General features: G+C 45.2%; 1 protein-coding gene across 1 annotated transcript in view; it reads left to right on the forward strand.

Moving 5' to 3' along the window:
• 5-HT2A (5-hydroxytryptamine receptor 2A) overlaps positions 1–13,147 on the forward strand; it is a 30,642-nt gene that overhangs the window by 8,957 nt on the left and 8,538 nt on the right. The window contains exon 3 of the mRNA XM_017899554.1: positions 12,385–12,609. Coding sequence (XP_017755043.1) covers positions 12,385–12,609 — 225 coding nt within the window. The remainder of the gene's footprint in view (positions 1–12,384; positions 12,610–13,147) is intronic.

The following is a 13,147-nucleotide window of genomic DNA, read 5'->3' on the forward strand; positions in this document are numbered from 1 at the left end:
AGTTTAATGTATCCGGAAGTATTATTTTTCTGCCAGTTTTCCAGCGAACCCTTTTTGCCCGGCCACGACTGGATTCCGCCATACGAGCTCTCCATTTAGGAGATAATACGAGAACCGTGTAATGCGACAGTAATTACCGTATCACGCACAGTGGACTATTATTGTGATGGCTATAATGAGATCGTAGCTTTTAGTATCGCTAACCCCGCGAAACAATGCTACCCTTCGCTGCGGGGCAGGCGAGGGCCAGACTATTTAATAAATATACAATTAAGGAACGTTTTACGAAAATTTAAAAGGTGGAACGAAGTTTGCGTTGGAAGAAGATACGCGCACGCTGGAAACCCCTTGAGTTTCGGCATAATTGGATCTATTAAGAGCAGAGAGAATTTTCCATCGCCTGGGGAGGCTGGGAAGGGTGCGCGAGGATAAAAAGGGTCGCTGAAAGCTCGAATGTTCGAGGATTCGTTGTCGAGTAAGCCTGGTCGAAGTCTCTGTTCCTGTCCTTCTCGACTCTCTTCGATTGTTTCGGGTACTTTGTAGCCGAGGTCTACGCCTACTGCGTTTTATCGCGTGCCATTTAGCTAAGCGGATCAGGGAACATTTAACTCGGAATTACTCTCGCGTGCTCTAATGGGGAAATCTTCAGCGGTTTCGCGGCACTAATTGCACCTGCTAAAGTCTACTTTTATTTTTGTAATTAGTAGAAGAATATTCCGTGCCCGGTGTCGAGTGTTCATAGTGGTGCATGTCAAAGCGACTTCGCTATTTTTTACGATCATCCTGACTCGCGAAAGCAACGCGGCTTCTGCTGGAGTATTTTTAAGAGATCACCCGCCATTCCCAGCGAATTACCGTTTAAAACCGCTTCTCTCGCCGAGAATACTAATTTCTTCTTGCGGAGTATCGGCGACGCTTTTCGGCCGAGAAGCTTTCAGTCGTCGGAATTAATTTCTGCCGCGAGAGCGCCGTCAAAGATGCAACCGTCGAGACAAGGCGAGTTACGTGTACGAAACGAAATAGGCCAGTCTGACATCTGATCAATTTTTCACGAGGATCGAGGAACAGACGCGCGCTGATTTTGCCCATTTACGATCCGTCCTTTGTAACTCGGCCAAAGAAAAGACGAGCTTCAATCCTGCGAAAGGAAACGCGGCAAAGCCGCGGGGCAAATCGATTTTGTTTGCTCGATGAAAGGAACTATTTCCGATGGGATTCTCGATGTGTCGCAACGGGAAATAGTGATTCTTCCGGGGTCCTGCGCTGTAAAATATCTCTCAAACATCGGGGCTGTTCGAGCTACTTAACAGCTACTTTTCAGGAGACCGTGTAGCGAAAGAAAGTAAAGCGTTAAAATCAGATGAAATTCTTTGCGAAAGGAACACTTTGCTCTCAATGTCCCACGGCAACGAGTCCTGTTATTTAAACGAAGATATAAATACCTTTTTCCTGGCAATAAATTCGTGCATGGGAAAATGTGAGAAATTATGTCGGTATTTTCACGCCGAATCTCGATGGCGACGAGATACCCTGGAATTAAGACAAAGGGTTGATTCGAAATCGACGAGGTCGCGCGTTCGAGTGAAACGAGTAAACGCACGGTCGGACGGAACGAAGAATTCACTGGATTCGCCACAGAAGATGCCTGAATTTAAACAGCACACGTATCTCCTCATTGGCAGACGATAAATTATACGATAGGCGATAAGTTTTCGAGATACCGGGCGAAATTTCCCATTTGCAAAAACAATGGGTGCACGCGACTGTGGAATCGAATTTCCAGCGCTTCTAAGAACCGTTCACAGGACTTTTCGCGTATTTAGCGCCTCTATCTTCTCGGCAGAGCGTCGAGAAGGATTCCCCCGATTCCGAGTGTCAATCGAATGAAATTCGAAGCGCAGCAATTTTAAACAATTTCATTTACACGCGTACAGTAATTACGTAAATATAATTGAACGAATTCGATGAAAGAAATTTCCGATAAACGCTCGGCTCGATGAAAAGCCTCGGTTAACGTTAAACGCGGCAACCATTTCCATGGATCCAGGGCCCACAATGTCGAGATTCCAGTCAAAGACTTGCACGATTTCCATAAGCACCAGGAATCCAATTTAATCCTCTTTCAACTTTCGTGTTTCCGATAATTTCCTTTTTAGTTACGGCATAAATCGTTTGTTCAGCCTCGCGGCCATCGAATATTTATTTCTATGAAACGGAATCTATGAATGGCTACTACAATGTCCACGAATACACGAGCATTGAATGAAACTCGGTTTGGCAGCAATTACAGCCACTTGATTTTTCTTCTACCCCTTGATTTCATCCACTGTCTCGTTTGTTTTATAGCCAGCTCGGTAATGACCCATTCATCTTACCCTCGTTTGCATAAATGAAAATCAACGATTAAAATACTCTTCGATACATTCTCTTCGTCGATCTCATTTCCCCATTCTGTTTGATCTATGTGTTTACCAGGAATTCCATTTTGCCCGCATATCCGTCAAATCTTTCTTGATTCGCAGACGTATCTCTCGAGGCAGGCTGAGTTTAAACGTAGCTTTATTCCTTGGAAACTCGACAATGAAGTCGCGAAAACAACTTTTTACAGCCGAGCGTCTTGCATGGAGCTGTGACAGAAATATTTTATCACGAACACGCGTTCTTTCGTATTTATGTGCGCACGTTTAAAGGATTACCGTGCGAGAAGCGCGTTGATTTGTCTCATCACGGTGTATTTCATCCCTGGTTCCCTTCGTCCTCCGTATCCTCGTGATTTTTCTCATCGAAGTTAATGGCTCAACTTCTCCAGACATTTAACTCGCCGAGCTTAAATAGCGGAAATATCGACGAGGAACAGCCACGAATCTCGTGCAAATTATATTTCCCAGCGAACGTGTTTTCGCTTTTAATTCGCAAGACACGAGGGAAACTCGCGAATTCGACGCAAGTTGAACATGGATCCCCCGCGTTTCTGGAATGTGAAAATTTATTCGAAATAAATGACCGCGCTCGTGCCCTCGTTATAGAATATTCCCAACTTTCGTGGTTCGATTTGGAAAAATTCCTGCAGCAGAAACTCACGCGAACCTACTAATTGCTCGCTGGCTTCGCAGTTCTGGCCAGCTACTCCACTTCAAACTTCCATCGCTCCGACGGAATCGTAGAAACCGTCGGATTTTCGGCCATTCCCGCGTTCTAAGCTGTCCTCCATTCAGAGATCGAATGCAAACGATCGATCTGACCCCTGTACCTCGCGTCGTCCCACTTTTAACGCCACCCTTTGAGCGTCTTCCGGCCACTTTAACCCTCGACTTTCGTCGAATGTAGCGACGATGTCGAAGAGAGGGGTAATGGGCACCGTTAATGGAGTGCCGAAAGGAAAAACGCCGACGTAGATTGGAACAGCGTCGCGATGAATTATTACACGAGCCTCTAGCAACGGTATCGCCGAGGAGGATGTCGGAAAAATGTGACCATTTTCCAGCGCGACGTTTCATCTCGAGGAAATTGTGAATTTCTTTGTAGTGGCACTCGATTTTTAACTACTAACGAGCGTCGCCATTGCGAAAACCTTCCGCCTCGTCGCGATTTCGATGCTCACGGGCGACGGGTATCGGGGTTAAGAGTATTTTTCCGTTTATCGATAAGGGCCATAGACGGAATGGCAGTCGTCGAGTGCCATACGCTCTGTTTATTGCACCGGATGTCATCGATGGAACGTGAGTTGTTAGACTTATTTTCGTTTCCTTACGTGAAATAACTCGGATATGGGATACATCCTTGTTATGGTAAAATAGTGAAGTAAACTCTACATTCCAGCAGTGTGGGGGCGATCCCTTCCCCTGTGTTCTGTCTTTTGTCACCAGTCTTCTGAAGACGACTTTTGACCTGCGTGGCCCTAAACAGGCCAGTTCTAACAATTCGCCCGTTCAATAAAGATCTGTACAGTTTTTCCACAGTTTTACACTGACTACTATTCCTTTACGTTATAACCCCTTTAACAATCGTAATCTCGACCCTTTAAATTTTCATTCAATTCCAATTTCCACGATCGTTTCGTCAAGGGAAACGTAAGGAAATTAAATCACTGTAAACGAAATAATTTGTTATATTCCTTTTTCCATTTTAAATTTCCTATTTTAATAATAATAATTCTTACGCCATTAAAGGATGTGACAAACGTGTTGCAATATCCGCAGAATGCGAATCATCGCGACAAACATTTGCTCCGTTTTTGGACGCCAAATTGAAGGAGGTCTCTGTACAAGATATATCACCATCGCGCGTGTGCGAATATTTTAAAGAAATCGGGATCTGTAATTCGAAGTAATAAGAAATTTTACCAGATATTGGCTCGTGCCATTTTCCTGTTTTCCTGTACGTTTCTCAAAATTCTTTCCGATCATCTCGGCAAGCTCGCACAAAGACTACGAAAAATTCCATTTCGAGTCGAGCCCAGCCCCGTGCACGCCTCAACTTCGTCCCCGAAGTTTCCTCCGCGCGCGTTTGAAATTGTAATGCCATCTCCGTGATCTCTGCGAAACACCTTGGTCCATTCTGGCGTCGAACGGCGTCGGGATCACGTCGTGACCAATGACGAAAAAGTTGGTCGGAAAGGGACGGAATTTTTATTTGTTCATTCCTCCTTTCACGATTTCGTCCACGGAACGAAATGTTTCGCGCCGTGAAAGCCAACGGCTTACATCGTTTCATTACGTCGCCATTGTTAATGCTATTGAACTAGGAGGCGCGAATTAAACGCGGAAATAAACGCAAACTTTGATATTCATCAAGAAATTCGAGTTACGAATTTTTCATTCGAGCAACGACAAACGTCTCGATGGAATTATATTGTGACACGAAAAATGGAAATTTGAAAGTGACTTCCAAAATTCGATGCTCTTCTTTGGTCTCTGATTGATCCTAGAAATTGTAACTGGACGACCCCTCGAATCTATGCGAAATAAATAGCATATATTAAGGGATTATAACGGTGGAAAAATTGTATGGATGTTTATTAAACAACTGAACTCACCTGTCTGTTTAGGGCCTCGAAGGTGAAAAGGCGTCTCCACAAAATGCAGGGGAAGAGATCACCCCCACATCCCTAGGATGTATTACTCTAGGTCTTCAATTGCGTCTTCTAATATTCCATCTTTCGTCCAATATTCGTGTTCCAGTGTTTCTACATGTTTACAAAATCCTTTCCAATCATTTGCTCTCGTTTCGTTTATTGCCTGGCGAAGTAGTGCTTCCAATTTATTGTAAGTTAGCTCTGAAATAAAATTTCCTTCGCAGATATCTTGCGCCTATGTGAACGTATCACGTTGCGGAACTTGGAGGTAGTAGTTTTGGGAGTGTCATAGAAGAGTGGGTATTACTAGAGAGAGTGTAGGCGGAACAAGTGGTAAACGGGGAGTAGTTAATTTTAGCATTTAGTTTTTACTTCAACGCTGTATACGTGGGATTGGAATAAGTACGGCCCTGAAAGAATGAAAAGTGTGTTTGGGCTTAGGATGGAAGCGACCGCGTGCAAGCGAATTAACTGTAAAGAATGTTTATGGTAGGGGCGAGCGAAAGTTTAGGGATGCGTCCAGAGTGATTGAAGTACCTGGCCCACGGAGGTTGCGTGGGAAAGGGGCATGATTGGAAAGAAAGCCTTGGCATGAATGCTTTAAATAAGGGTGCTCTAGCTCCAGCTAGAGTCGACAGTCTTTTAACAGTCCTTCTCGGTCCCCAAGAGTCTTTAGGAAGTTGCTAATAGTGTGTCAGTATGTGAATAAGAAGTCAAAGCGAATCCATAGCGAATCTCTCTTGTTTCATAGCCGTCAGTCTACGTATAAGCTTATGGTATCTTATTAAGAAGCGAAATAACGCTATTTTAGCCCATTCACCCGAACCGATCCCTACATATATGTAGAAATAGAACGAGTGCAGTCCTGAAAGAATGTAAAGAGTGTTTGAGACCCAGGTCGATCCTTCGCAATACGATCCTAAATATACGACACTCGGTTTTATTTATTTATCGTTTATTTACCGCTGCTCGACGGACATCGGCTTAGCAGCGCGAGGAATTTACGATACAACGTAGTAAAATCGAGATAAGCGTGAGATGTCTCCGTTTTCGACCTTCCTTAGCCAAAGGGTTTCAATGTACTTTAAGGATTTCCTCTTGATCGGTAAAAAAATTCGTCGATATCGTTCGGAGTCTATACTCGAGGGTGTTGTCGAAGGACCTGGAGGGTTACGGGCCGAGAGATTGGAGGAGTTTCAGTGGCGATGGTCGCTGAGTCAGGGGACAAGGCAGAAATCGGTGATAAGATAATTCTTGGGTCAGGATTGCAACATTGAAAATTCCATCCTCGTCCAGGAGAACAAAGGTAAGCGTTGTCCGGTCGATCCAAAGGGTCGCCCTTGGATAAGCTCGACCCAGGGGCTGGTAATTTTTGTCGAATTACGATCACGGCTAACCGGGACATTCGCGAGGTAGGGTTGCTGTAGCTTTATTTGCAAAGAGCTCCTATTTCTCGTTCTAGGCCATCCTACGCGAGGATTCCTCGCTGTCCGTCGCCTCGGTATCGAATCTACTTGTCGCGAAACGTGCCCCAAATTTTGATCACGTTCGTTTCTTGACTTTCTCGCTGCATAAACCTATTTATTTCGTATCTTCTACGTGTCGAATGCCGGATATTACATTTGCATCCACGTTCGCGCATAAATTAGCCTAACGATGTCTTTTCCAACTCGTGATATCTACTCGGTGAAAGGAATCGTTGGTGCTTGCAAGCTCGAATACTAAACCTATCATAGTTGACATCGTCGGACAATCATCGAAGGAGTGGCTTGCGCTAGACCTCTAATTTCTCCAGTTTCTGGGAACACACGGTCAATTATTCTCGTATTCGGGAGGAATTTATTTAATTTCGCCTCACTGTCTGACTACGTCGAGATTAACTACTTACGAAGTTATATCGCGTAAAATATTGCCATTCCGCTTTTTATTTTCAAACTGCCAGTAGTCGTAATCGTAAAACGAGCGTCGCGAGTTACGACATTTCCCCACTTCAAAATTCCTCCTTTAACCTCCATTCTAAAATGTTATTCGCAATCCGTCTAAGAAAGGGCCTGCTACTCTCCCCACCTTCTCTCTCCCTGTAACACGGGTACCAACGCAAAGTTTTACGATCGCAACACCTGGATCTCCCTAAAATACCTCCAAAAAGTGAGCTATCCAGAAACCAGAGTCTTTTCTGAGGAAAAATAGTCTGTATAGTCGACGAACAAGTGACTCGTGCGATCGTTGGTAAGCGCAAGGATCCGTCTCGGTGAATGAACGAAATCCTCGATGCCGTTTAGGTTGCAAAGAATCACGAGATGAAGAAGAAGACGCAAATAAGTCGACGAAAGTTTCGTCGTTCGATTAAATTCTTATCCCCGGAGGTACCTGGCCAACTCAGGCTAACTTACGCGTACTATCGCGAAAATGTGAAGCTGCACCCTCGACTTGCTGCGTTTCCGGTCGAACGAGCGCTTTGTATCGAGAAGTTTACCCCGATCCAACGAAATTTAATCTTCCCTGCCTGCGAATTCGATAATCTGGATCATGTTAGCGGAACACGCCTCGTTTGCGTCTCGTTTCAACGAGGCTCGTCGGACGTTGCTTCCGTCGTGTAAAAGCAATTTCATTCCGGCTAGTTATCCCGTCTTCCATCCCTGTAGCCCCTGGGGAAGAGGAGAAAAAAAAGCGATACACGCGGAAGAAATATTCGTTGTTTTGGTCGAATAAATTCCATTCGGATTATCATAAGTAACACGCGGTTCGACATTTATCGCCGTGCAATTTTATCGAATGGTGTACCCGGCGTTTCTCTCGCAGACGAACGAAATATCCGGAAAGTGGAATAAATCCACTCTGTAATCCTCATAAACATTCGCGCGGACCGTATTTCGAGCTCGCCGATAACCACGCGATGGCTTTCGATTTTTCCACGTACGAGTTGGCAGAAGAAAAGGAGTGCCACCCTAGATATCCCCGAGACGTCTCGTCTTCCATGCAAATGTCCCCGCGTCGTCGCCTCTAGGCGACATTTTACGAGGGTTGATCCACCCTCTTCCATGGTGCAGTTAGCATTCGAATAGCCAAGCGAATAACCAAATGAATAGCCAAATGGATGGCCAACTGAATGGGCAAATGAATGCCAATCGTTTGAAACTTGTACGATTAGGATTCTTTTTAAGCTGGCAGAGAGTGGCGCTGGAAAAGTAACCGGCCTGGTTGTATTAATTAAGATCGATCAAGCAACTCGTTAACCCAGTTCTTTTGCTAGGCTAACGCGCTGCTTGAAATATTAATCCGAGCTCGAAGCTCGCAGAGATGTCTCCAATTTCTATGTTCGAGTTTTTGCTCCTTGGCAAATGGATTTACAGGGAGAAGTGAGCAGCAGAGTCCCGATTATCCGGAGTGCCTGATACATTGGCGTATTTAGCTCGATTATTCTTCGGCGATTGTCTCGGATCCGCGCAAACAAAGGAGACGTAACCGCGTGCATACATCAGCGAAATTGATACTAGAGGGTGTAAGGGTTTTATCGAAGCAACCCCTGAATGGCGTTCGGTTTCTTCCGCGGACTGCCCGTTATTCGTCCCGTCCCGAGGGATAATCACTAGCCGACGATTCGCGAATATTCCCGACTGCTTTCCGCAGTTCCTTTTTATCCTAATCGGTCCTCTCTCTATTGAGGGTGACTTTTTCGCGCTGCGGGCCAGCTCGCTAGGATCGCTGGTGTCCCCTCTGCCTGATAGCCGAGGTACCTAATCCTCGGTGATTGCTCGGGTAATAAATCGCATCGCGGTATTATCCATGGTTGTACGGTGGCATTATTCTCACCTTTGCCAGTGGATCGATTCCAAGTTCAAGGAGGTTCGAGAATTTTCTTTGCAGAAATAAATAAACAGAAACGGAAAAATAATTTAAGCTTGAAAAAAAATCTAAAAAGAGAAAAAATAATTAACAGCTGGAAATAAAAAAGGCATTAACACCTAAAAATGGAGAAAGATAATTCATTTATTTAAGGGGAGTGGATGGTGGTGGGGTAGCTAGCCCTAACCTCATTTCGGACCTCCACGCCTCGTGGACCACGAAAGTTTGGATGTTACACCTCCAAAGTCGAAGCGAGAAATGCCTCGAGCAGCGGCTCGTCGCCCTTTATATAGGCCCCGATCGGCCAAGCCCCCCCACTCCGATCGAAAATTTCCGAACTTTACCAATTTCGTTAATTCTTATTTCTCCGCTGTAACAGCTAATAATTTATCAATTTTTTGATCGTTATTATAAATATACGTTGTAAGCAATTTGTTAGTAACAATATTAATTTGTTATTAACAGTGGGTACGATAATTTACAAACATTTTGCAAATTATATGCACATTTTAACATGCATACGCTACAAGTTCGAGTAGTAGGCAATAATTTATTAATTTTTTCACTGTTATTACAAATTCACGTTGTTAACAAAATGGGTACGATAATTTACAAACATTTTGCAAATTATATGTACATTTTAACATACATACGCTTCGAGTAGTAGGCAATAATTTATTAATTTTTTCACTGTTATTACAAATTCACGTTGTTAACAATTTGTTATTAACAACGTTAATTTGTTACTTACGAAATATATAATAATTTATAAACTTTATTTACGCTTATACCACGACACAGAAGATACCTAACCTAACCAGTGTCTTCAGCAACTGTACCCCCCACAGTTGTATTTTACATGATTATCTTTTACTTATGATCGAACGTAGTTTCATAATCGACCAGAAGTAATCACGAGTCACGCGTACATATGTACGTTTTATGGAATTTCTCGTCCATGTACAGATTACACCAGTACTTACACGTGAAATTTCAACTTGCTACGTGTGTCTTATTTCTTCCTTAAAAGCGCTTCGCGTTTCGACGATATCTGCTGGAATAAAAAGACGAATCGTCGCGAAAGCCGAGAACATAATGGGAAAAATATCCCCCGCGCTGTCGATACATTTATCACGCGAAACGTATCATCGTTTCGGAGAGTAGGATCATCGAGGGGGGCAGAAAGAAAATAACAAAGAGCGATTTCTACGCGAACGTCGTGCCGAACGGAACGACGAAATTGCATTTCCCTCGCAAGTATCGATATGCATACTCTCCTCGTCGTCGGAATTGTTTCTCCAAGGGGGGGTACCCTTCCCGAATCGTGGACGAATATTCTCGTTGGATATTTAGCATTAAAAACATATTTTTAATAAATCGCTTTTATATTCTTTAATTACATCTATTCCGTTCCCCACTCAACGTTCCTACACTATTCTCACCCTCCATCCTGTTCTCCCTGCGAGGACCAACCCCCCGAACTTTCGAGCGATTTACAATCACGGAGCTGATCGATTTAAGGCAAACTTCACCGAGTCGCCAATATTTTGCGATACGCTTGGTCGACGGAAACGTAGCCTCCTCGTCGTCCCTCGGACCAATGGAAAGTTTCATCCCCGCTGCGCCGGGTAAACATTAATCGGGCTCCAGGGTTATCTATTCGATACTCGAGGAAAGCTGCACGATCCGTAAGAAGTTTTCCTTGCAACGGGCCGCGACTCATAAATAACGCGAGATGAAATGTAAACGAAATCGCGTATAATGCATATAATACGACTGGGAAAAGTTCAAAGTAGCGAGATTCTTTGGGAGAACGCGGAGATGCGTTGAATCCGAGCGACTCTTCGTCGCAGATGAAATTTCCAATTTCGCCTACTCGCGTTTAGGCCCGTAAACGAGTTCATTCGCGCGTCGTCGCGCTTCAATGTCCGTTCGTCTGGAAGTCGTAATTAATTCCGCGGAAAAATGTCCACGGTGCGTTATAAACTCGAGAGCGTCGCGACGCTGACGGCTTTGCTCCAGAGGAATTTCATTAGGAAGAAAATTATGCGAGCAAGGGTACCGCGGCACCTTGCCTGCACGCGTCACCTGCTAATCCTAATTGGCAAGAGTGGTAAGAAGGAACGAAATCGAGCTATCGAAATTCTGCATCGAGCTTTGCTCGTGCTCGACCTTTCAAGCTTAAAGACGCATCTGAAAGTCTATTTCCGTGGGAATTCTTCGTTTTCTTCAAAGTCGACTTTGCTAGCTCGACGTCGAATAACCCACGCGCTTCGGTTAGGTTCTCTCTTTGTCCTTGGCCGATGCAAATATCGCGAGACGCGGAAGTCTGTTAATTTTATTCAGCGAAATATGCGTTTAAACATACATCAAAGAGCCTGATTGCTAGCGGTTAGTTTACATCGATGACACATTTCTCGTTTTATTAAATTTCGTTCCCGAGTCTCGTCCTTTCCCCACGGAGATCGGGCCATTATAGGCCTCTGTTGCGAAACCACGTATTTCTTTGGAAAGCTATACTCGATTTCGAGAAACCTCGAGGAATTTGTTTAACCGTGCAGCTTGCTTTCGGATCAAAGGGAAATTAAAGGCGAAGGAAGTTGGATCCTTCGGGAATATTTCTCTCGTCGTCGAGCTCGCGGGAATTAAAATCGCGAGATGATCGCAGCTCGAGTAGCTCGATCTCGCTGAACGCCGCGAATATTCCCGGAAATAGATGACGCTCGAACGAGTCGAAATTTGGAATTCGATTGAATCCGTTCGCTGATAGTTATTTCCGTTTAACTAGTATTCCGAGCATCTCGCTAATTATAGGCCCTGGTGGGGCAAGGACGCGAGGAATGAACGGGTGAGACAGGGAGAACGATATCGTAATAGCTCTTTGAGATAGCATCTGTCAACGATTACGCGAGTCGGGGTGACAAGCCAATCGAGTCGACTTACACTCGACGAATACACCTTTAACCACGTGCGCTGGAAAGACGTGCCACGCGCTTTTGTCCCGGAATCGCCAACGACGTGGTGTACACGTCATCGGACAATTGTCACAGAAACACTGGAAGTTCTGATACACGCGTCCGTGAATTTCTTGCCAGCGCAAGTGGTTAAGAGAATTGACTCACTGGCGATCAGGAGCTCGCAGTTTTACATTCGAGGGGCCGATCGTCTTTTGTCCTCGCAGGGGGGCACGCGTCGCGAAACCTCTAGATGGTCCTGGTCTTTCCAGAACCCCGATCCGTGACAGTGTCCCTGCGTCTTGGCACGTGTGTACCCGATAGTCTATTTTCTTTGTCAGGGGTACGCGTCGCGGAACGTTCGCGATAGTTCCGATTTTTCTAGAACTGTGCATCCGCTACACGTACCCCTGCGCGATTCGTCACTGGCCATCGAACGCTCTAGACCTTTCGTGGTTACCTTATCGCGGGATTGAGGATTTTGGAACGAATTTTCGTCGAATGTTTCAGGGTACTGGCCGTTCGGAGTGCTTTGGTGTAACGTGTACGTGACGTGCGACGTGCTGGCCTGCTCGGCGAGCATAATGCACATGTGCTTCATCTCGCTGGGCCGATATCTGGGCATCCGGAACCCGCTGAGGACGCGACACACGTCCACTAAGCGTATGGTGGGCTTCAAGATTGCGGCCGTGTGGTTGCTGGCCATGCTGGTCTCCAGTTCGATCACCGTCTTGGGTAAAGTAACCTGGGACTTGGGAGATCAGCACCCTTCCAGGACACCTTATTTCCAAATATTTCCGCGAGATCCCTTTCAGTCTGAATTTCGTACGTTCGTTTATTCATTGATCGCGAAACGATACGAGATTACGTCCTCCATGCAATCTATACCGTGTCTTCGTCCGGTTAATTCATTGGAACGATCGTGGAAGTTCCCTTTCGAGAGAAAGATCATGGAGGAAGAACGTAAACCGGATGGGAGGAATCGGTTTCCTTTAAGCTCCGCGACGAGTGCCAGGATAAACGGGAAAGTTGTACGCGAGCCCGACTTCTTGCCATTCTATTCGATGAAAGCTGCTCGATATTCGAAACTATCCGGAATACGGTGCAACCGGGACACGGTTCGGTCGATAAACGATTACGGTGCTGCCCACCGGATGTTCATTTTTTCAGCAGCCGCGAAATGGGCGTAAAAATTGGCTCGCATTGCATCCACGCGGTTGCAACGGAACATTTTGCATTCCGTTTGCATTCCATTTCCATCGTCCACCGAAAA

Source organism: Eufriesea mexicana, unplaced genomic scaffold, assembly GCF_001483705.2.
Source record: "Eufriesea mexicana isolate 0111107269 unplaced genomic scaffold, ASM148370v2 scaffold956, whole genome shotgun sequence".
In the NCBI taxonomy this organism is placed as follows: Eukaryota; Metazoa; Arthropoda; class Insecta; order Hymenoptera; family Apidae; genus Eufriesea; species Eufriesea mexicana.